This window comes from Chlamydotis macqueenii, chromosome 17 (assembly GCF_036417535.1).
Source record: "Chlamydotis macqueenii isolate bChlMac1 chromosome 17, bChlMac1.mat, whole genome shotgun sequence".
Classification (NCBI taxonomy): domain Eukaryota; kingdom Metazoa; phylum Chordata; class Aves; order Otidiformes; family Otididae; genus Chlamydotis; species Chlamydotis macqueenii.
The window spans coordinates 6,786,841-6,811,555 of NC_141572.1; the positions used below are offsets into that span (position 1 = coordinate 6,786,841).

The 24,715-nt window shown below is 45.2% G+C and overlaps 1 protein-coding gene across 5 annotated transcripts in view; it reads left to right on the forward strand.

Moving 5' to 3' along the window:
- Positions 1 to 24,715, forward strand: part of ULK1 (unc-51 like autophagy activating kinase 1) — an 80,595-nt gene that overhangs the window by 27,158 nt on the left and 28,722 nt on the right. For all 5 annotated transcript variants that reach the window (XM_086761137.1, XM_086761141.1, XM_086761140.1 and 2 more), the window contains exons 9-13: positions 1,764 to 1,865; positions 8,699 to 8,757; positions 12,628 to 12,710; positions 17,255 to 17,305; positions 24,375 to 24,463. In XM_086761137.1, the coding sequence (XP_086617263.1) occupies positions 1,764 to 1,865; positions 8,699 to 8,757; positions 12,628 to 12,710; positions 17,255 to 17,305; positions 24,375 to 24,463 (384 nt within the window). The remainder of the gene's footprint in view (positions 1 to 1,763; positions 1,866 to 8,698; positions 8,758 to 12,627; positions 12,711 to 17,254; positions 17,306 to 24,374; positions 24,464 to 24,715) is intronic.

Genomic DNA, 24,715 nt, shown 5'->3' on the forward strand with positions numbered 1-24,715 from the left:
GAAATAAAAATGTCAAAGCCAACCCTGTAGTAATTCCTGGGGACGTGGGTGTCTGAGCTGAAAGTGAAAAGATGATGTGGATCAATTTAGGTTGAAATTTTTACAAGTGCTTTGGGGCAGTAGGCGCCTGATTTTAAACATGATCTCATCCTAAGTTTTTTGTCTGTACTTTTTGGGCAGAGTTAGGTGGGACTGTGCTGTGCTGCACAGGGGTAGCGTGTTTGGTAGTCTGTTCCACAGTATTAACTCTGGCAAAACAGACTTCCTCCCTCTCCCTTTTTTTTGAAGCCTGATGTTTATTTGGACTGTGCTGTATGTGAAGATGATGTAATTTTTTTTTTTCTCCTATGAGAGTTTCCTGCATTGTCTATTTTTAGGGATACTTTTTCTTTCAGAGTCTTTTGTGAAAGTAAATGAAAACACTGAGCTTATTTCTTGAAAGGCCTGGAGGAAGCCAGTGATGACCTTTTCCTATATATATATTTTTTTCATATATATATATATATATATTTTTTTTTAATTTTAAACAGCTCTGGACATTACAGGGAATCTCAGAATGTTTCATATTGTTCTCTGTTTGCTGATGGATTTGAAGGAAGATGGGGAGGGAGGATTCAGCTGGGATTTAGGGGGTGTTTGAAGTCTGTCCCTACTGCTATTGTGGATCTTGTGCGGTAGTCCTGGGAACATCTGGCAAGGCAAGCCCTTATTTCTTGCTGTAGCTCATAGCCCACTGCTGCTCTCTTCATTTTACTCTTTTGAAAAGGGTATTTTATTCACACCAGAACAAGACAAGCTTTCTGTCTGAACCCTGATATGATCCATGTTACGTGAGACTTGAAACCTCCTTGTGCAGTTCTTGCCCTGCTTCCTTGACTTTGTTTGGTGTTGTGCCTGCTTCTTGTAGGGACAGACCAAGCTCCTATCCCCAGCTTGTCTGCTGCTCCGCCCCCCCTCCCCCCCCCCCCCCCCGCCCCCTTACATGTAGCCTTTACTTCTAGCAGAGCTAGAAAATTGGTCCTGTTCCATGTTGGCAGCACTATGATGAAATCCGCTATAAACATGTGCGATTAGCAAACCTGCCCTGCTGTCTTGCTTCTTCTGCTGCCGCTCCTAAGGCATGCTGCCTCCTGAGCCATGGGGCTTGCAGAATCTCCAGCTTCTGGAACAAGCCTGGAAGGGAGCAACCAAGGGCATGGTGTATGATGTGAGATTAGAAACTGGAGTCTGAGGCACAGCAAGGCTCAAGCTGTTGGACTGAAATGCACAGATCTGCCTTTGAACCCAAGCTGTGACCTTGGCAGCAGGCTCTGGAGCATAATTAATATGCTGCCATCTTCAGCACCACATTCCAGATGAGGATGGAGGCTGAAGCTTGCCTGTGCTTTTCTCCATCACCTACCTGTTATCTCGTCTGTGCGATGTCAGTGAGGCTTCTTCTGAGCGCAGGTGGATTCAGCAGGAAATGGTACACTGAGACGGGAAAGTACTGAGTTTGCCCAGAGTAGCGAAACAGCGTCTGGTATTTTTCTGTCTGGCTGAGTGAAGGTCTCTGCTTCACCTGCTTAGACAGGGAGTTGGCCAATGCAAGGTAGTGTTACGGTTGTTCTTGGGAGCAAACATTTTGTGGCTATTGGGGAATCTAGGTCAGGGATTTTCTTAAAGCATAATAGTGACTTCTGTTTCTTTCCTGCAGCTGCCAAAAAAAAAAACCCAAATGCTACATCTTTTATAAAACAGATTTCTGTTCTCTCTCCAAAAAGGCACCAGAAGTCATTATGTCTCAACACTACGATGCCAAAGCTGACCTCTGGAGTATAGGAACCATCATTTATCAGTGTTTGACGGGAAAGGCTCCTTTTCAGGTGAGTTGCTTAGATCTAATGTTTCTGACTCTCTTACCTTTTTTCTTTCTTTTTTTTTTTTCCTTTTAATTTGTTTACTCTAAGAATTCTGTCATCTATAATACTAACTCCCACAGACCCAGCTTCATGGAAGTCTGACTGTCCAACACCTTGATAATGTGGTGCTTTCCATGTTGTAATGCTGGACATATTACTAGAATATGACTCTCCTTCTCTGGGCTGTGTCTCAGTGAAATATATTTCCTGGTTATAAATCCTTAGGAGGGATCATCTCCTCAGAAAATTATCATGAATCAGTTAAAACAGTGGGTTTTTTTTCCTAGGCCTGCACTTAAAAAGTCAGTTTCTATTTACAAGTATACTCAGGGTATAATTTGTAATTCTAATTCTGTTGGATATGGAAGGACAACAAGGAAGATCATAATTGCAAGTTAATGTTTGGGATGATTTGGTGGTAACTGGTATGCTGCAGCTAAATTGACTGTGTTTGGAGCAGTTAAGTAGGATCTTATCAAAAGGATTTTATCTGCCATCTCATAGCAATCCCTTCTAGTCTGAAATGTTTATGTTCATAAAGTCCAAACCCTTCCAAATATAAGACAGTCGGGTATAAAACCCCACCCTGTAATTTATGCCATAACTTTTAGATGAGCTAGAGCATATCCTTGTGAAAGGTATTATCTGATTTTAAATTTATGAATGATGGAGAATTCATCACAGCCTTATGCAAGTTGCTTCAGGATTACTTCATGTATTTTTAATCTTCTATATAGCTGGAGTTCATTTAGACTTAGTGCATTTTTCTTCTTCCTAATCATTAGGATACTACACTGCGTGTTACTCTTCTTCCATGCTGAAGGAGATCTGCAGACTCTCCCTTGCAACCACTGTTTTAAAGTACTGTACTTGTCAGGTTTTTGTCCTTGCTATCTTAAACTGTGGCAGAGAGATGCTTGAGTTGCTGATACTTCTTTGCTTCTCCAATGTGTGAGCCCTGTAGAGCTTGTCTCCAATCCATTAAAAAAGACCAAACCTCAAATTTGCATACTGATGTGTCAGCTCATGCCAGCTCTTCAGGTTCGTAGGTCAGTTAGGGCAAATGTGAAGTGTGGCCATCTTTTCTCATGTCCTGACACCTCTTTATCCTGACTCTCTAACAAAAAACCAAAAGCAACCCCAAAAACAAATAACCCAAACAAAAAAAAAGTCAGTTTGGGGAGAAGGAGGGGAATCTATGCTCATGTAACAAGGCAAATGTTATGAACTGCAGGACTTTCTGAGCTTTAGATCCACAGCTCTTTAGAATTTAACTCAAGACCTTGGATGTTTATGCAGTTACGTCATCAGGAAGGATAAACTGAATTCTGAATCTGTTGCAGGAAAGAGCGGTCAAATACAGAAGTAAACTAATGGTATGTTTTGGTTTTGTCTAGAGCCAAGAACACTTTTCTCCTTCAGGGTAATTTTTTCCCTGCTGCTGTAAGAATCTTCCATTCCAGTGCTTTATATTCTGTCCACTAACTCGCTCTGTATTTAGAGCAAGACTTCATTTCCTTTGCATGTTTCCGCACAAAGTACACTGAAACTCCTGAATGGCTCCTGTTTACTGCTTGCATCCACTTGTCAGTGTTGGTATCTTTGTTTGAGAGGGGAAAATCACTGCTAGGATAAAACAAAATAAATATTTATTCATTAAGAAAAAAATGTGGAGGTGGAGAAAGCAAGCTTTGACTCTGCGTGCATAGAGAGCCTTGCACTCCTACTGTCTTGTAACTTGGTGCTGTTCAGTCTCTAAAGGCACCTTGGTGCTGTACTCATTCTAATGATTTAGTTATTTAACATGGTGATGTTATCGTAGGTGTTCTTGCTTAATAGCTCACACACAACTTCAGGGCATTTGATTTCTTTGAAAAGAATTGGGTGACTTTCACCGTTGGTCATTGAAGCATGTCACAAAAATGTTATTCTGAAAACATTTGTTCTTATAGAGATGATTTTTCACAGGAAATAAAATTGAATACCGGTCAGCTTGGTGGTCAGAAAACCATCAGCTCTCTCTCTCCCATATGCATCCAACATCTGTTGGGCTGGGGATGAGGGTCATTTGTTTCTCTATTTTAATTTTTTCCCCACACCCTTTCCTCTTTTGGAGTTTGTATTTTGAAGCAAAATGCCATCCCCCATTTATTCCTGCAGTAGCACCTGTGCATTTGTTTGATCAGGGAGAAAGAAAAACTCAGCCCAGATGGTTTTCCGTGCACCATCTATTTGTTTTGACCATGTGTGCCGCAAACTGCCTTCTCCTACCTGTGAGTTTCAGGTGAAAGAAGCCTGTCTAGGGCAGATGTTAGAAAGCTAGTTAAAGTTTAACTGCTTATTTCTTTGTTGGCATGACTGTGTTGTGAGAATTTGCTGATGGTCACTGAGCAGGCAAGAAGCTATTATTTAAAGGGCTTTTAGGAGGAGAGAGGGGTAGTGGACAGAGGGGATGGGAGAACGTGAACAGGAGTGAGTGCTTTTGGAAGGGACATCTGCGAATGGGTGAGGAGATAACAGGCTGATTCCGCATAGTGCCACCAGCAGACCCAGTTGTACAGGGCAGCCAGGAACTGGATTTCTGATGTTAACCTCTCCAGGCTAAATCCTCACGGTGCTTGCCCTCCCAGACTGGCAAGAACAGCCTCTGTCTAGCTGAGATTCCCATGGGAAACTGGAGCACAGTGGCATGAAACGTGCCATGTTTGAGCACTCTGGCTGTTCGCTACGTGAGCCCATGAGGCACCTTCATGAGGATGCAAACCAAAAGGACTCCAGTGTAATCTGCAGCGAGGAGGAATGAGCTGTCTAAAAATAAAATAGGGCTTCAGGGGCCTGGGTTAGATGGAGAAAAGATCAAATGTGTGGAAAGGCTGAGGCAGCTGTCAATCCAGAAAGTGCTTGCAAGTCAAGACAGAGATGTGTATATGTGCGTGAGTGTGATTTCTGGCTGACTCAAAATTGACTATAGCTGGGTCACCCAAGGCAACTTCCCAGAGCCGTTCCTGTCCCTTCCCTGCCTCCCTGCACGCAGACAGGAAAGAAGCTGCTGGTGCTTAGATGGGAACAGTTGGTAGGATGGCTGGTGAAGCTGTCTTAAGGAGCTTTTTGTATTAAACATGCCCATAAACAAACCAGTGAGACTGCCACAGGGATGAGATTAATGGGATTCATAATCCCTATAAACAGATTTGCTGAGCACTGTATTAATGTGGAATTGTTAATTTGCCTTGCCTAATAAGTGGTCTGCACTTGCGTCTCTTCAATTCTGTTGCTGAAGACAGGACTTGAACAGTGCATTTCTGGTCTTGTTGACCAGTGCTGAGAAAAGCCTCGAGAGTGTAGTGGTTTTCTCTTGCTCTTACCTGAACTGAAAAGATTGGGATCCAGTGCCCACCGTGAGGTGACGTAGGCTGTGTAGACAAGTGACAACCAGAAGCAAAACATCCACAGACAGCCAAAGAGAGAGGTTTAGTTTTTTTTGGTTGTTTGTTTATTTGTTTTCTAGTCCTTGTGCTTTCAGGATCCCCTGAATGCCAGTTCCTTAGAACTGCTGAGCTAGAAACATTATTACTTTATTTCTTTTCTCTCTAACACATCTGAATCCCTTCTCTGCAGCTCCAGATCCCCAGGAATCCCAAAGGAAAGGATTCAAACAAATAGCAGATACCATACGTGTGCTGTGAAGTGTTGACTAGGCAGTGCTGCTCACTGAGGGTGTGAATGTCTCTGGCCCTCTTCTGACTGAGCATTGTGTTTTTACATCCAGCCTTTCCCCAAGATGCAACAAATCCAGTGCTGAGCGCTTTTGGAAACACCACCCTGTGTGCTTTTTGTGTGCAATTCACTGTCAGGCAGGCAGAACCGAGTGGGATTTGACAGGGTTACGCTGAATGCCTTCGTTGGATCAACATATTTCCACTGCTGCTCAGGACAAAGAAGCAGAGTGACAGGATTGAATTTGTCCAATTGTCTTTATATATAGAAAGAACAGACAGGAACAGAGCCAGTTACACTAATGCACCTGCTTCACAGTGGGAGGGGGAACAAGGGCATGAATTGGCCTGCTGGTGCGTCTCCTGTTCTGGGGGAAAACTGAGCTGTCAATTCTGCATCCCTGTTTCTGACAGATGGATGCTGTCTTACAGGTAGCAGCTGGCTCTGTGCACCTTGAATGGTCTCGTTGCTAGGTGCCTAAAATGTGCTTTTTCTGATGTTTGTCTTGGGTAAGGTGTATCTACCTGAAAGGTAGATTTCAAATGAAGTGCTTGGCTTCCTAGAAGAAAGAATTCAAATGGCATTTTTTGTGTCTTACAAATGTTTCTGTGTTTTGGGTTGTTTGTTTTTTTTTTTTCCATGATTCTCAGAGAAGCACTCTTTATTGAAAGAAGAGGTGAGCAAAGCATCTGAAGGTCCCAGTGGTTTATGAAATGGATGCTAACAGCAGGAGAGCAGTTGGGCATGTTACTGGGAGCCTGGTGCTAGCAGCAGAACTGTGTGACTTTGTCAATTAATAATGAAGTTATGTGAAGATGCAGTTGGTTTTACCAAATCAGTGGTGATCCACAGTTGTCTGTGCTGGGCACCCACTAAAATGACTGAATTCCCCAGCAGGCAGCTGCCTGTATCAGAGACCAGCCTTGAACTGTGGGCTCCTGGGGGCAGCCCCGCTGAGGAAGCGTGGTCTGGAGCCTGACACCCTGGATGTGGTCCTTGCAGAACAAGTGGGAATTGTACTGAGACAGCAGAATGTGCAGAAACAACATCCCTACAGGGATCTCTCTTTAATTTGTACAAAGAGGAGGGAACTTCACTGAGGATTTTGTTTCTATCCAAGCTGGTGCTCTGTAATGAACTGGGCTTTGCGTGTGTGCTGCTTTTCATATACTCTGTGTCTTTACTGCTGGGAAAATTTCTGACAAAACAGTGTTTGAAGTAGATCAGAGCCGCATTGTATTTGCAAAACAATTGAGTTGTGCGGCAGGAAATGAACAGAGCAAACAGCCAAGGCTTGTGTATCTCTGATGTGAGTGTGCACTTTGCTTCCCTGCAGTGGAGTTCTGCTCGTCCTTGTGCGCTACGTCTGCCAGGCGGATTTTTCATCACGCAGAGCGTTGTGGCCAAGCCATTTGGTGCAGTGTGTACACTTGCCTTGTTGAAGTTTGCCAAATATTAGGAATCTAATTACAGGGCAAGATCTGCAAGGGGAAAGGCGTAGAATGGAGTTTTACTGAACCAAATCAAATTGGGTGGCAGTGATTGGAAATTTTGATGCAGTTTGGCGTCTGTGTAACAAGGTGCTTTGCTGAATAACATTCATTTTAATGGTTTGTGAAGACAGTATTTTTGCATCTTCTATTTGAGTCCTCGCTGTGTGTGTGTGAACAGCAAAGGATAGGTTATTGCAGAAAGGAGAACCAGGAGATCTTTATTTCCTTCTTCCAGGAATCCAGTAGCTCTCATGGGTACAAATTGATGGGAGAGCTGTGAAGCTTGGGTTGCTAGCACTGTGTAAGAAGTACTGTCCTGATCAGTACTACATGAGTCTATCAATATTAGCAGCTTTTGAGGCTCTCCCTTTGATTTCTCTTGAGGTTTTGTACTGAGCTCTGTTATCCTTAATTTTCATCTTCAGCCAGAGGGAGTAGGTGATGTTGAAGCAGCATCTTACATGGCTGCTTTTCCAGCCACGCTGTGTTAGTGGTATTTTGATGGCCATCTGCAGATTGGTTTGTCTGATTTGCTGTTTTAAGCATCTTAATTGACCTTAAATGCTTCTAATTTAGAAATGGAAGTAGGTGGAAGGCTCCAGGTTTTTTTTTTTTTGAGCCTGCCCAGCTCAGAAATCATCAGGAGGAGCTGGCTGTTGCCTCCTCATTCACACTTTCCTGCACACTCTGCTGCACCAGTAATTGGTTGCAGATGAATCTCTCTGATCTTCCTTCCCTGTTTATATGTCCCTTCATGTCTGTGTCATGCCAGCCAGCCTGCTCTGCCTTTAATAAAGAGACTTTGCCTAAGCAGAAAAGCTTGAGACACTAGGGTTAATTTACTGGCCTGTATTATTCATTGCATAAAAACAAATGGAGAAATGACGTTAGGAGATTTTTATATGTCTGTGCTTTTATAGTGGTGACTTTATTTTTAACCTCAGCTGTAAACCTCTTGTGCCCAGCCCTTTTTTTTTTTTTTTTTTTTTAATCCCATCTCTCAGAATTTGGGATCTTGTCATTGGATTCTCCAGCAGTTGTGTGTATTACTGCACTACTAGGAGCTGTGATTTGAGACCTTCTGACTTCCTGGAATTAGAGTGGAAAATCCTAATTCAGTTGCTGTTTCCCTGTGTTCCCGGTCTCTTCAGAGACCCCCTTGCCCATCAACGGGCTCCCTGCCCCTTTTTAAATGCCCTGTAGCACTAATCCATGTTCTCAGCAGGAGCTGCCATTTGGCATTTGGGGTTCCTCATGACCGCAATTATTTAGCCTCCTGGGTGAGGCTATTAGGCCAGCTCAGACCTGAGCGTCAGAGTCCACTGTGGTGAAGCTCAGCCCTTGGAAGGGGCGAGCAGGACAGAACCAGGTCATGGACAAAAAGACAGTGGGTTGAAATACTGCATTTTCACTCTGGCATAGTGCTGGCTTTTCAGTCTAAAGCAAGCTGCAGGTTCTCATTGTCTGTGCTGGTTCAGCAATTGCAAAGTGCCTCTCTGCTCTTCAGAGTAACTATGAAATAAAAATACTAATCCCTTTCCTTCACTGTCAACTGTTTTACGCACTGGTTTTCTTTCTCCTCTACAGGCCAGCAGCCCACAGGATCTTCGGCTCTTCTATGAGAAGAACAAGATGCTGATGCCGAAGTAAGCACTTTTCCAGTGTCACCATTTGTGTGCACTTGTTTACTCTGTATTTACACCTGTCCTCGCATGCTCCTGGCTTGTCCCTCAGGGAGGTGACCGAAATATTTGGCCACCTGCCTTCCGCCGTTCCTTAAACCAGCAGTGACGTGGCGCAGAGAAAGTCAGACAGCAGCGGATTGCCAGAGTTGGTGTTCTCTCTTTCTGCACATACTACTTCTCTCCTCAATTGCAAAAATTCAGGATCATTAGTGACTTCAAGAGCCAGCTGGTGGTCCTGTCCCACATATGGCTTCCATGAGGCAGGGAGCTTTGAGTAGAAATCATGGCAATTCTTGAATCATGTGAGCAGCCAAACTGATGTCTCTCCTCTAACCTGCCATACCTGAGCGCAGATCATATTCCCATTTCTCACATGTCAGGGCAGCAACTGCTGTGTCCATCCTGCTAACAGCAGGAAATACTATAACCTCGATGGAAATGAACACTGCTGCGGTTTCCAAGGGGAAGAGAACTGTGTTCGTCCCACCGGGAAGAAATGTTACCTAGCTGCTCCGTGCTGTGATTTGTCAGTGTATTTTGGTTTTGTTGCTGTGGTCTTTCCTTTCCATCTCTGAGCTCTTAAACCTCACGCCTGCTCTGGAAACCTCAATCTGGTATAGAGGCAGGGCTGAAGTTCCAGATGTACATCCAAAAATTGGAAGGTCTTTTTCAACCAGCAAGTTAGCTTCCTTTTGGCAGAGCTGCTAATGCAGCCACATACAAGGAAGTTCACTGAGTTGCTGTATATGGATTTATTTTTTTTTTTCCTTGTCAGTTTAGACAGCTCCAAGAGATAGCAGAAGGAACTGTCAAGAAGCTAGAGCTCTTATGGATGACTTGCACTATGCATTTACTTTCCCTTTAAGTACTTCCTTTTTTGATTAGGGGAGAAAGGACAAATTCCTACCAGGATTAAATTTGGCACATCTGCATACTCTCCTGGATTGAACCAGAGGGCATGGTGGAGTAAGGCACCCAAACAGAATAATTCAAAGCAAAACCACCACCACATAGTTGGAGGCAGATGGTCTGTGTGAGCAGAAAGTAGAGCTTTTGTTTCCCCTACACAGCCTACAACATGGCTGCTCACCTTTCAGGTAGTCCCTCTTACTAAGAGAGAAATTAATCCCTACAATTAATAAGCTTCCTTGTGTTGATCACACTGCCCTGCTGCTGCTTTGGCTCACGGTGCACACAGTAGGAGGCAGGCGAGGGGAGAAACAAAACTCAGCTGTAAGAGGAGAGCATGCCTGTTCTTGTAGGGCTTAGCCCTTCTCCTTTGTTGTGAGTCCTTTACACGGTCTGCATTTACCATTTTCACTTACGTCCACCTTTTAGCTACCACATTCCTCCAAAATTTAGATCCATCCCATTGTGTTCACACTGTAGAAGTCAGATCCGAAGTGGCCTCTGTGTAAATGCTGGTTCCCTGCTTTCCAAAGTCAGTTTGTCTCCAACATGAGCTGCAATCTGTGCTATTTCCTGTGTAAACATGAATAAACTGCCTCCGTCAGCCCTGCCAACACGGGATGAAACACGAAACCACTTCAGAGACCTCCTTCTTGGACTGCAGCAGTGCCAGGATTTGGTTTCACTCTCCTTGGGGCTAGGCAGGCTGGCACCCACCGCCCAGCATCACCGTGGAAAATGCTGTGTTTTGGCTTGGGAACAGGGTGGGGAAGAAAGCTCGTGAGATGCTCACCAGCAGCGGTCTCTGCCCGCCGGGCTGGTGCTGGTGCTGACAGGTGAAATGTCGTTCTGAGGTGGGGAGCCCGTGGCAGTAGGAGCAAGCCCAAAGGCCTCGCAGTTTTAATAGTGCTGATCTCACTAGCTGATGTTCGTTGTGCTGATTTGCATTGCAAAGTGTATTTTGGATCATGGGGGGAAGGAGGCAGCTTTATTGCTTATGTTTAAGAAGGTGGCCTTGGAAAATAATACTGTAGGGTAGCAAAGCTTGATGTTTTAGAGGTGAGAGATAAGAGGATGCAAACAGGCTATTCATCTGCTCCATCTTCAGTCTGTGTTGTGACATCTGAGGTCTACTACTTGACCTGCCTGTTTCTTGGCTTTAAAACCATACAAAAGCTAAAGTCATTGCTGGGAAATGGGCCCATTTTGGATGAGAGCTTTATATGTCGTAGATAAATAAATTAGGATGATGACGCTGGAGGACTGCAGCTCTCCAGCACTAATGTATTTTTCAGGAGACTCTGCTGGCTGTGGCATCTTGAGTTATTCCCTTACACAGTGTGCTCTTGAGGCACACCTTTTTTGACGAGAGGGTGTTTTTTCTTGGCTCAAGCTGAGTCTCAGTTTAACTGCATCCCTTCCAGAGTCCTGGTGGCCTCTTCTTTGTTGACCTGGGAAGACTCATGGAACCATTCTAGTGTCAGGGATGGAAAAGCAACCCCTCCAATACAAACAAGGATGAGGGATGCTTGCTATCATTCTCTGTTCTAGGAATCGTGGGCTAAAATTCTTGTACCAGCGAGGCCTAGGGCTTCACGGAAAAATAACCGGGTAGTACTGAAAGCTATAAATACAGATCTTGCCTCACATCTCTAGTTTCACTGAACAGGAGTCTGTTAGTGCTAGCTAGCACCTCTTTTCCCCTACTATTTTTGTCCTAGCTGCTTTTATTGCCCTGTCTGTGGCAGGGGTAGAGTTGATGGAAAGGGTTGTTTCTCCTGGCATCAGTTGGGCTTGGCTTTGGGGCAGCGAGTGATGCCAGCCCTGCCTGAGCGAGCCACGTGCAGCGCGACTGAGCAGGCTCAGGCTCCGCACGGTTGGAATCGCTGTGCGGAGCACGCATGCCGTCACCTCAACTGACCCGCGCACAGGGAGAGGTGGAAGCCTGGCAGGCCGTGGGGGCTGTGCCGGGCGCAGCCATGATAAACAGAGTCAATACTGAAAGGAGCTGGAGCCACCTACGCTTCGTTTGGAGAGCTCTGCTCTGGCTGTGGGCAGGCCCTGACTGCTACTGCCCCGACCGTGCTTCTGGTTGCGGAGGAAAGTCAGCAGAGCTGAATCCACTTATGCAAGAGCTGAACTCTGCTTTCCCTGCCTTAATCCACTCAGTTATTCCCTGCTTCTCGCAATCTGCTGCGGTTGTGAAGAGCTACCCTGGCCTCCCCCACGTCTGCTTGTGGGGTGAGGGAGAGCGCGATGATTTACTAGCTGTTTCGTGCTGCGATGGCCGTGGGAAAGAGTATTTTCTTCCTAGCTATACTGGAAAGTGAGGTAGTGGTGCACTAATTTTAGGTTGCTCAGGTAGCAGTTGCTCACATCATAGTGGCCTTCGATTAATAACTGCTCTATATCAAGGGAACAAATAGACAAAGGTTACTCGCTAGTCTTACATCAGCTGCATTGGAAAAGAAATGCCTTCATAAAATGGTAGTAATTGGTAATACATTTCAGCAGCAATGTCTTAATTGGAAGCTTCCCCTTGGTAACTGCTTCATTTTAATGACCTCTTTATTCCCATTAGAGCAAGTAGAAGAGATTTTATTTATCATGTGCAAAATATTGCATGTTGGATGGACTTAGCTAAGAACCAGAGGGATGACACTGGCACCACAGTGGAAGAGAAGGGTCTGCGGGTGCTCAGGGGAGAGGCCACTAAAACTAGATCAGCTGTAGCCTTAATGAGGACAATGGGGAGCAAAAGCCAAACAGAGATGCAAATAGAGGTATTTCTGTTCAGCCTCTCTCCAGTGAGCTCTCCCAGCACTAAGTGAGTTTGCATTTGCAGGTTGCCTTCCTGAATATGTAAGAGCAGTTTAAGTAGACTGCAAGTCTCTCTTAATTTGCTTTTGTTTTCAATCCTAGCATCCCCAGGGAGACATCCAGCCACCTAAGGCAGCTGCTGCTGGGCCTTCTGCAGCGTAATCATAAGGACCGCATGGACTTTGGTAAGACCTTCTTCTGGTTTTAGTTCTGCTGCTTCTGTGTCTTCTTTTGTGCCATGGCATTGCACAAACCTCTGTACTTTTGGCTGGTGCTAGGAGAAGCATCCAGACACCTGGATTTCACCTGTGCCTGGAAGACTGCATAATCTTGGGGGTTTTAGTGTATGTGCTAGAAAGGTCATTGCTGATTCCAGTATAGTTTTGTAAACTCAGATTTGGTGCACCTTCAGCAAATGTTTTTTACTTGCTACTCTCTCCTGGCTTCTGCTTTTATAATCTCTCTAATTCTAATTCTAATGTGTTAAGTATGCTTTGAGGTGAGCCATATATCTTTTGCATCCGTGTTCTTCCTGTGTCATAGTTCCTTCCCAAAGCTGCAAGCTGCACCCGTTCAATGAACAACTCGGTCAATACCTTTGTTTCTCAGGCTGTGCAGTGATAATCTGAGCCAGGAGCCCGTAGCTGCTTGCAGAACCTTGCCCTCTCCTCGAGATTTCTGTGGAAGGATGCCCTGATTCTCATCAGGGCTCAAGCTGGCAGTCTCTTGGCTCTATCCCTGTAGATTTCCTTTTTTCTTTTTTTCTTTTTTTATCTTTGACGTCTTAATGCTTTCTAAACTGAGAACAATCATTGTGTGCCAGGCACTTTTGAGTTTGGCAGCCTCTTCCAGGTACGTCTAGCTGAGCCAAAAGGTCTGAAGAACCTCTGAGTGAAGCCGTGCCCTAGAGGAAAGCAGGCAGAGGTGGAACCTTTCCTAGAGCCCCTGAAAGGAGCAGGTCATCTAAAGGCAGCTCTGTGGTCTTTTATTCTTCCCCCTACCTCTCCCTTCCCCTTAGACAAAGGTAGTCTAGACCTGTCTCAGGTAAAAATCAGGTTGTGGATACTCTCTCTCACCAAGGAAGTTGATTCTGGTGATGCCTCTCCTGTGAGTGCAGAGGAGAGTAGCAGGAAGCAACATTGCTTCCATGGGCTGGCGCTGCTGGTGGAAAGGGTAAGTTTGTCCCTCAGCCTCTGTGTTTGAACAAGGTTTGGTGCTAGGCAAGCCTGTTCAAGTGGTTTTCCTGAAACAAGGCTGCAGCGCCAAAACCCACGGATTTGTGTGAAGTATCAGGTGGGCAGTGTCACAGCAAGTCATAGACCTATCGGCTTTTTGCACAGACACTACACTTTTTTAACCGGAAAATAGTGTGCTGCTGTGTGTTTTCAGGATATTGCTCTTTAGTCACGCTTGGGATAAAAGAATCTGATATTTCTGTCTTTTGGGGGTTGGTTTTCTGTTGGTTTTTTGTTGCTTATCTGCTCAGGTGGATTGTTTCCTGCTGGGCAGCGTATGCTAGTTAATTAAGAGAAATTGTTTTGCAGCCTCTATTCCTCTTTTGGATTAGAGATACTGGGAAAGCCTTTCTGGGGAAAATGTCACCTGGGTGAAGTGAGTGTGTGGATTAGCCGAGGCTGATCATAATTATCCAGTGCTGAACGTAAAGGACTACTGGTTACCAGGGTACAGAAGTGAGAAAACAAGCCTTTTGAAAAGGGAGCTGTTGAAGCTACTGGCAGGCTGACATGGATATAAGCACCTCTCAATATTATTCCCTGCAGGTCTCCTGTGGATCTGTACCTCTTCTATCATGCTACTGGGCCTTTCAGAATAAAATATCTTTTGGGTTCCAGTTTCCATGCTGTCAGAAATTGAGTCTGGTAAATCCTTTTAGCCTGTCATAAGCCCTTTTTGTACCTCTTGGGAATAGACTGCATGAGTCAGTGTCTAACACTTGGACACTTGAGATAGTAAACTTTGATTTCACTCAAGACAACAGTTACAGCACATCTTGCTCTACTGAGAATGTTGCCTGCCCTTAATCACATACGGGATCCTTTTCTCTACAAATTGGCACATCCTTGTAAGATGTAATTGTTTGTTAGGGTTTGTGGATATATTTTGTACAGAAGCTTATATTTGAGATATTCCTTGTGCTTTATAGAAGGCAGATCTCAATGGCTGTCTGGCATCCCGTACTATATTCTAATATCTCCTGTCAGTTGAGAGGAAGGCAAGTACTAGAGCCATGATTTACTTAGACCAATACAGTTCCTCAGCATCCAGTTGTATTCTTGGTCTCATCCACCTCTGCCTCCTCTCTTCTAACTCTCTGCTGAAGCATCTGAGCTTCATCCCTGCTTGTGACACAACTGTTTCCCTGCTGTCTGCTGGTGCTAGATCTTTAAGCTCTTCTGTGTTCCTGAGGTCTTGGAGACTCTCTGACCCACACCTACTGAATGGACACTTCTCCCTTGCTTTAGAGTGTTAGCTCAGGAGACCTCCAGATTATGCTCCTTGACAAAATAGTAGCAATACTTAAATGAGAGCACTTCCCTGTGCCCAGCTATTGTTGTTAATGTCCCACAGCTCCAGATCCTGTCTGCAGCAGATCTCCCCCTTCCCTTGATGGGAATGGCTAGTGCTGACTCCAAGTAGACAGGTGCTGTGTCCTCCTACTGCCAAACTGACTGTAGGCTGCTCTCCTCACGTACATTATGTATAAAAGGTCTACTTTAGCTGATCGTCTGTGCCTTTGTTCACTGTGCCTTTACCCCCCTGCGCTCTGTGAGGTGAAGATTCATGTCTGCTGCTGGGTCAGGGATAATCCCTGCACCACCCTCTCCAGAGGAGCGGGGTGTCCTGCTGCTCTGTGTTCCCTGAGGCCCCCTGTACCCCACCTGGAGATGTGTGCAGTGCCCTCCCCGGAGCTCCCCCAGAGCTTGATTCACACAGCAGCAACACATCAGCTGGAAACATCATTGACTTGTGTGTCTCAGCTGCTCCGCTACCAGGAACTGGTGGTCTTTGCAATCTCAAGATTATCTAGAGGAAAACCAGGAGGGTCTCAAGTTGCAAGTTTCCTGTGGATGATGACAAGCAGGGTCGTTATATTTTGCTTTGCAAGCACAACTAATAAGCAGTTTGGAGGGGAGAGGGGGAAAACTGAAAGAAAGGGTCATTTCCACCCCCTCAGGTGAATCAGCTCAGCTGCACGATGGTACCCTGTAGAGGAGCAGGCTGAAGAAGCAGGAAATTCCAGCAGCTGAGCAGCTCCCAGCAGGATAGGGATGTTCTCCATCCACAGCAGATCTAATCTGTGAGACTCCAGCTTTCCCTGCCAGAGATTTCCATCACTTTGTTGTGCTGAGCTCCATACCAGTGTGCTCTGGCTACGTGATCCTGGCAAAGCAGTGGCAAGGAGGGGCTGGGGAGAAGAGGGATTGTTTAAGAAGTTTAAGAAGTAGGCAAACAAAAAACCCAAGTTGCTACTTTCTGGAAAGCTCACTGGCCAAAGAGGAGCTGTTTACAGAAAGCAGAAGTTTGTAAACCTTGGGTGTTGCAACAGGAAATCCATGCTAGGAAAACAAGTTGGGCTGCCTGCATTTAGCCAAACAATCAGTGCTGATCCATGACTAACGCTCCTGAAAGGCCCAGTTCCTGATTGTGGTCCGAGGAGAGCTGCAGTGGATCGGAGATGAAGGAGTCAAGAGGAGTGGCTGCTTGTGAGGACATGCAAACCTGTAGAGGGTCTCCAGCAAGCCAGGACGGAGGCTTTTCTTGGCCTGGATCTGTAGAATATCCTCCCATAATGAGCGAACAAAGCAGCAATTGTGTCTGGTGTAAAAGGAAAGGGAGTTCTGGGCTGTAGTTCTGCGGTGGCCTTTTAAAAAATACATTTCTGCCTTCAGTGCACAATGGGTTTGGGTCTGTGTGTGATGGAAAATCACTCAGTGGAAGTGCTTTTGTCCAGCATTCCTCTTCTGTGGAATGAGTGGCACCACAGTGTGCTAAATACAGCTCCCCTGGATCCCTACAACTGGGGTGACTTTGTCTTCTAGTTCTACTTTGTGTCTAAGGATTTCTGTCTCCTCGCTGATGGGAGCTGTTGATGCACATGCACAGAGGTGGCCGTGCCAGGTCTCGACAGAGTCACGCTGTCCAGCCCTCAGTAACCAATTCCTGTTCCTACCAGCGTAAGAGCTATTGCAAGACAAAGGAGTGTTAACAATTCATTTAGCATATTCTCCCCAGCAGCCCAGGGTTGTAGCTTGGAGCAAAACCTTATAAAGTTCTTTAATGGAAGGAAAATCTGTTAGTACTGGTGGTGAGTCCCAAGGTACAAACCCTCATGTCCTTTGGCCATGCAGAGATTATTTTTTTTTCCCCCCTCCCTTTCTTTGTTCCTGTAGCTACCCCAGCTGATTTTGCAGAGATGACTGGTAGCAGAGGAGCCACTTTTTTTTTTTTAATATAATTACATAGCAATTCCTGGATCCAAATAGCTTCCCATCCTTTTTTTCTGTGAGTAGGTCCTGCATCCAGTCCCCAGTCTGCATTGTTGACCACTACTGTATGCAACTGCAGTCAGTGAACTTCCATGGTTGATTAGATTGCATGGAAAAAAAAAAATCACTGCAAAATACTGTAACTTGCTGTGCTTTAACTGCTTTGTAAACTTCTTACAGCCATTTCCTTTCACTGAGTCATTGTTCTTGTTTTTTTTCAGATGAATTTTTCCATCACCCATTCTTGGATGCAAGTGCCTCTATGAAAAAATGTAAGTGTTGCATTTTTGATTACAACTCTTTTTGAACCATAACATGACTTCCTTTGCTGCTAGTTCAAAAGGAAAGGCGACGACTGCTTCATGTTTTCTTAGTTGTTTAGGCAGAGATTCAGCGTTTGTTACTGTGTCATGTCCAGATTTTGCTATGAAAATGTATTTAGTTTTGCTAAGTTATCTTCAATGGGATGGTTAGGGGGCTATTTAGAAACCTAAAGTAGAAGTAAATGTAGCTTTGAAATGCTTTCAGCTGCTTTGTATGCTTGGTCAGTGGGGATGCTTGTAGGTGAACAGGATTACGCAGCACGATCTTGCTTTCATCTACATCTGCAGGAGAGTGAACGGTGCAAACTGGCGCTCTTGTCCCTGCTTGCCAGGTGGTACCTTAGGTTGGGTGTGCCAAGTGGCAGGCTCCAGTTACCAAATCTTCTTTCAACATTTACCTCCAAATTCTTGATCAGTCGTGTTTTGGTGGAGTTAAATTTGGGTGCTCTGTGAGAACTGGCTGAAACAAAGACAGATTTCCATTGAAAATTCTTTCTTTCCTCTTTTGATTCAAAACTTTGGAAATTTCTAACCACATGCACTGTGATTCAGAGGTTTGTTTTCAGTGGAAAACAGTTCAGAATTGCTTGTGTACGGGATATAATAGTGCTCTGTCCAAGAGGCTTGGTTTAGTGGAATTGTGTATGATTGTCATCTTCTGGAAGAATCCTCTTAGGCCTTTAATCTCTTGGGGAAATGATAGAGCCAAGACTTTAATCAGTGACTGGTTTGGGGTGCCCAATGCAAGGGCTGGAAGTTTCAGAGGAAGCGTGTCCAGTGCTTTCTGAACATCCTCTTTGGACGTATGTTGTGGGTGGACACCCCTTGTCTGATGTCCATGTCACTACTGAAAGTCTCCTGCTTTCCTGGTTCCAGAGCAGGACTTCAGTTGTTGCTGATACAGATTTTAACTGTGTACTTAGGTGACCATCCTGCAGGCAGGAAAAGACGCTTCTGGTTTAGGGGAGCTTGCAAGTCAGCCAGGCCCCTATCTCCATCTGTGCCAGCAAGATGTGGGGTGAGGCCTGCAAAACAGGACTGTTCTGCAGGCAGGAAAGGACCCTGCTTGTGTAGGACTGCTCCTAAGCCAGCTCATCTCTCAGCACCTGCAACACCACTGCTGTGTAGGAAAAGCCCTTCTGATCCCTCTGTGGGCAGAGGAGGACTTCCCCAGCATGTTCTTGCATGCCCACCAACTCATTTCTTGCCTCCAGCAGTTCCTTTGCTTCACTGGCCAGGGGAACAGAAAACCCCCTGCGAACAGGAGAGGGTTCTCCTGACTTGGCCTCAGTTTCCAACTTCCGAGCATTTGCTGTGCAGAAACCAGAGGCACCATTATGACCAGGGGACTGTAGCTCAGCCTTTGCCCCCAGCTGCACCAAAATTAAGGGTATGGGGTCAAGGCCCAATAAAAAGAGCACCTTTACTGGCAGATAAGCACTATCTGAACTCCAAACCTCTCTGCTGTCCTGCTGGTTCTCATCCTCGGGCATACGTCCACAACTTGGAGTCCTCTCCAGGCAGGAGAGACCATTACTGGTTTTGAAAAGAAGACTGGAGAAATATCTTCCCATTGTTGGAGGTATTCAAGTTGTTGTGCACAGAAGTCTGCTACTGAAGAAGATGATTCTTGTAGTCTGCAGTGAAGGTCTCTGCTGCTGCCTGATGGCAGTGATGGATGAAAGCCTCTGGGAAGCGCAGCGAAGAGCCTGGATGAGAGAGGCTGCATGTGACAATGGTGTTCCTTTCGATTCCTGAATAGGTGAGAGAAGAGCCAGTGTGTCAGCAACGGTCTGGGTCTCATCTGAGATGTATGGGATGCTGCTTAACACAGTAGCATGCTTAATACTTGCACAGTTTTAGCTGGAGTGGATAACTTGGTAAGGTTGCAGTTACTCAGGGGCTGGCTCTCCTGGCTTTGTGTGCAGAACTAAGACGAGTCCAAAAGTTTATTGTGCTACTTCATCTTGAAATGTGGCTCAGCATCGTGGGTGTCGGAAGTATCAGAGAAGAGATTCGGCTGCATCTGAATCATTATGGTCGTGCTCTAACTGGATTAGAGAGTCTTCAGGCCTGCAGTGGAGAACTAGAGGAAGAAACAGCGTGCCCTCATGTTTTTGTTGTCCCTGAGAGCTGATAATTGGGCTACCGCTGACTTCAGCGGAAGCAGGACTAGATCATTCACACTTGAGTGTGCAAGTTTCTCTCGGAAGAGTTTGGATGATCTGTGTTTCGGAGTAGCAGCTGTTGTGTGATGACCGCACTGAGACCTCCACGGAGCTCAGGGACCCACTGTGCAGCCTTTGCTTGAAGGACCTTCCAGGTCAGGTGCACCTGCACTGTAATGCAGGTAACTGCATCCGTTTAGGTCCCAAACCAATTTTAGCGCTGCTTCCTTTCCGTGTGAGAAAGTTCTGCAGTCGGAGCAGATCGTGGTGGCCTCTGGAACCCTGCAGGCAGATCTGCCCTCAGGTAGCCGGGGCAGAAGAGAGCTGCTACTGGTGTGCTGAGCTGAGCATGTCATCTGGGCTCTGGAACTGCATCGGGGTGGCCCAGAGCTGGTCAAAACACAACGACTTAAGTGAAGCCACCCGCTGTTCATTCTGTGTGGATATGTGTTTGTGCACCATCTCATGGACTTAAACAGACATTTTAAAAATACAATGTAATTTTGGAACTCCAGAAAATTGAAGGATCCTCAAATATGGGTACTTCTCTTAAGTGAATAATTTTGAAGTTGTTCAGGGGGAGAGTCCCCCTCGTTTAAATAAATTTGTATGTTTTTCAAGACACTTCAGCAAAATCAACATTTCTGTCAAAAATCTTTAAATACAACATTTCTAACAAGCTCATCCTCTCCGCTGTGGTTTCGAGGGATGGCTGTTCTCGTGTCCCTCCTCTCACCTCGCTCCTTTAGTGAAGCAAGGACCTCAGCCCGCTGCCGTCCAGGGTGAACCGCAACGCTCTGCTTGCCCCAGGCTTTACCCTGGAGAGTGGGTTCAGGGCTGTGGCTTTAACTAAAATGTGCACTTTATTTTTTGTTTGTTTGTTTATATTTTACTTTACATTGTGGGTTTTGTACCTGTGACTAAGCATGTACTTTAGATGTATATTAGTTTATTAATAAAGTCTTTACAATACCGTTGTCTAGTCAGACCGTCGTCTGTCTGTAGCCAGATCTGATCAGCATGTGGCGTGGGGCAGTGCGTTACAGTAATAGTGCCTGAGAAGGCATAATTAGATGCTTGTGCAAGTCTTCTCTCCATAAACACACTGTAATTGGTACCCATGCAGAGTATTTTGGAGGTTTTTTTGCTCCTGCCTGTAATGACCGGTAAGGTGGTACCTCCTTTGCTCTGAGCTGAGAGCATCAAACAGAAGCGGTTGTAGTTCAGAAGTGTACAAGTGGTTCAGTGTCTGGAATATCTGTCAGGCTTAACTTGACTGTTACCATCTTTGTAATCTTATTGTACATAAAATACTTGGGTAAGAACTAGCAAAAAAATGACAGTGACTTCTGCATATAAAAGACTTTAATGGTGCAGAGTTTTTAACTTTAAAAAGCAGCTTGTTCTTTGGGCAAGTGCTTTCAGGTTTTGCACTCAAACTATTGCCTTGTCAGAGACTGCAATTAAGTAACATTTTGATGACTGGTTTTAATTGAATCCAGATAATCACAAAAACGCCTCTCTCCAGCATGTGTAAAACTCAGACTCCAAATAAAGCTTTTATATAAAGCTTGAGGCTCGGATGTTTTTAGGACAAGCGAGTCCCTGGTCTGACAAATCATCGTACGTTATTTTTGCAGGTGTAGGATCCAGGATAAAGATCCACACAGCTGGAGTACAGGCTTGCCTTTACGGCTTCCAGCTCACCCATTTTGAAACCAGTTGGTGTTGGTTACGCAACACACAGGATGACTGGTTTGTTGCTGGAACAAGTTGGAGAGGACAATTATGAAAACAGACTTATTTACATTACAATTACAATCCAGCAATTTTTGGATTTGGGTGGGGGCCTACAATTCATCTTAACATTCCCTGCATTCAGACTTGAGCTGAAAACATGATGAGCCAAGTGTTTGCACCCTTTTTAATTTTAAACTGGGAGTGCCTGGGTGTGTGGAGGAGATGGAAGCAAGTGCCTTGCTTTCAAGCTGTCCTGTGTGGCTGACACTGAAAAACGCACCGACAGGGATATGGTGGTCAGAGATGGTTTGTCAGAGCCAAACCTCGTAGTTCTGCATGCATGAAGGCCAGTTTTTAGTGTCACAACCTTTTGAGTTGGACCTCACAGCATTACAGTGTGAAGTTGGGGAGTTTAGAGGGTTTTAAATAAGGACGTGATTAATAGAAGCTGTATCTAAAGGTGTGATCCATGGAGACAGAATTTTAACTGGAGTTTCAGCTGATAGTGGTGAAGCCTGCCTGCTTGTCTTCCTTCCTAGATTAACAGAAAACTGTCCAAAGCAAATAGACAAAAATAGAAAAGTCTCAATTCCAGCCAGGTTTGAATCAGTAATAAACATGGACCAAAAATAGAGTGGAGGGCACCCTGAGAGAGAGAACTGTAATGACTCTAACAAAAACACTAATTCCAGGAAAAATGAACAGTGATGCAAGTCTTGCAGCAGGCATGTGTTGATGCAGTTCAGAAGTCACTTACCTTTTCTGAAAAGTGCCTTTCCGTAACGGGAAGGTCTGTCTGTGAAAGGGTGAATTAGTTTGTAACAGTTGGCAGGATAAAACTGGAGAGACTTCTTCCCTCTTCTCAGTTTTCTGGTATTAAATATATAGGGATTGCTTTGCAGGCTCCCTGGGAAGATCATGGAGATCAAAAGCAGTGTGGTATAGGCAGGACAGAGCTTTCCATTTTACAGATGAGTTTTCAGACCTCTGTGTTCCCTGAGCATCGAGAGTGGGAACCAGCTGTGCTGGGAGAGCATGTGGGGTGCGGGTGGTGTAGCTTGCCCTGCCCAGCCGCTGCCCGACCTCCCAGAATACTCATCTTCAGGGTACCGCCATCCCAGCTCCTTTACTGGAGCCAGGGCGAAGTGTTCTAACAGCACGGTCCGTCAAGTGTAGAATAGATGGAGAGGCTAAAAAGTAACCTCTTGCAAAACTTTGGAAAGATTTATCTCCTAGTGCACCCAACCCTCAAAGTGCGGGCAGAGCGAGCGCTGCCACTGTGGCCCAGCACAAAAGGGGAAGGCGTCTGTGTGTGAGTTTGTCACGCAGCCGTCCTGCTATGGCTCCCTATTGCGTGAGCCTTGGGACTCTGCTGGATCGACCTCTGTTTGCAGGATAACTTGAACTCTTTAGAAAAACATTCTGTTTCTGTTAACGTTAGCGAAGGGCGGAGGAGATCACTGTGACCCTGGTTAAACTGTTACAGTGGTTATTGTTTATGTTAAAACATATATTTTAAGTCTGCGCTTCTTTGGCTTCATTTTGCTCTTGTTAGATCTTGTTACATCTCTGCCACAGAGGAGCGCAGCATCTGAGTGATTGCTCTCTTTGTGCTGGGAGACACTGGTCCAGTCATCCTTTAACCTTCTTCGTTTGATAGGCTACATGGAAAGACTTCTTAAAGCCTTTTACTAAAAGGTGTATTTTCCCATTCTTTTATCGTTAGGACACTGTTTCAACAGTTAATTGCGCGGAGGTGTACTTTTTATTTTTCTAGCCGGTTGAATAGAGTAGGTAAGTCCTTTGTAGTATCTAATGTGATTAATGGCAGAGGTAGTTTTACTTCAAACGGCAGCATTCTTCTTCTACGTGTTATTAACCCTCCCGGTATTAAGTGTGGAGTCATTAGCAGAGATCCTGTAAAGGCAGAAATCTGATACAAGGTGCTAATTCTCTGCCAGCACAATGGAAGAGAAGCAAAGCAGAGTGTTCCTCTCCTCGCTCAAGCCTTGCCTCTGATCTCTATCTTAAGTCATTCAGATGCCAAAATGGTTGCAGACTAAGGTCTAACTTCAAGCTGCCTTGAAGTGGGGATGTTGGGACTCTGCTGCAGCTTCTGCACTGTTCAGTCCTGTGCGAGTGGGCTGGGGAGCGGGAACCACCGAACACTTCAAAGTCTGTTGAAGAGCCAGTGCTGCCTTTGACTTGTCTCCCTCCTCAGTGGAGCTGAGCTCTTCTGAGTTATTTACTGAACCTCACTTGCATAAGTCATTGGAATTAAATTTTTTTTTTTCCTCTTGTGATGCCTTAATTATCTTTTCTGCCTGAAGTTCAATGCTAACGAGTCCTTTCAGTGTGAGCTTTGTGCCTCTCTGAGGGTTATGAAGCCAATTCTACAGTGAACAAAGTGGGCAGTTCTGGTATTGAACAATAAAACATAAAAGGAAGGGATGCAAGAGCAGCCAGTGCTGTGGAAAGAACGTGTTGTGGTATAGGAAGCACTGAATTATTTCCGTGTGGAATGATTAATTCTGGTGGGGTTTTTCTTTATAGTGTGTGGCCTGGGATGCCCAAGTGACTGTCTGGGCAGCAAGCGCACAGGGCTTGAGCAGGCGCGTGTTTAACGTAGCGCAGACCTCCCAACGTGTGCGCGTGTGTGCTAAGCCACAGGGTCTGATGAAGAAGAAGCTGTAAGGGTGTGATCTAGCTTGTAACCTCTGTCGCTGACACGAGTAACTCGGTCTGCTTTTCTGATTATCTTTCCCTTCATTTGCAAAGGTGCTTTGGAGGCTCTTTAGGGCAGAAACCATCCTGCTACCTGTGTAGGTCGGCCGTTGAGTGGCCATCTGACCTTGGTCAGACGTTCCGAGACCTTCCACCCCAAGAGCTGTAACTGTATGCGGAGGAGCGGGTGAATGTGAATCATGTAACTGAGCAGAATGCTAATTTTTCTTTTGTTCTCCTTTAATGGGCCTCATTTGATACATGAGATACATGATGGTACATGAGCTGAACCTTGTGGGAAAAGATGAAAAAGACCTTTTATTATTGATTAATCTTAGTTGACAACTTCTTTTGTTGTTTTTTTTTTTTTCTTTGGTTGTTTTTAGCTGCTTCCGTGCCAATGCCTTCTTATCCCAGTTCAGGCTCTGGTAGTTCCTCCAGCAGCTCTTCTACTTCCCACCTGGCATCACCTCCAGTAAGTAAAGCTCAAAGGACGTGCTGCTTGTTTTAACAGTCTCCGTGCTTGCTTCTTTGAAACAAGGTTTCTGTTTTTACGGTCTTCTGGTGCAAGTCACTGAACAGTTTAGTTCTGCCTGGGTTTGGCTCAGTCTGTTTAGAGTTTGGATCCTAAAGGTTGTCTTTCTCTCCACAACAAATATTTCAGTTTGCCAGTACCTATTATACAAAAAGCCTTTATGAAGAAGTTGGTATTAATGACAGTAGCGTG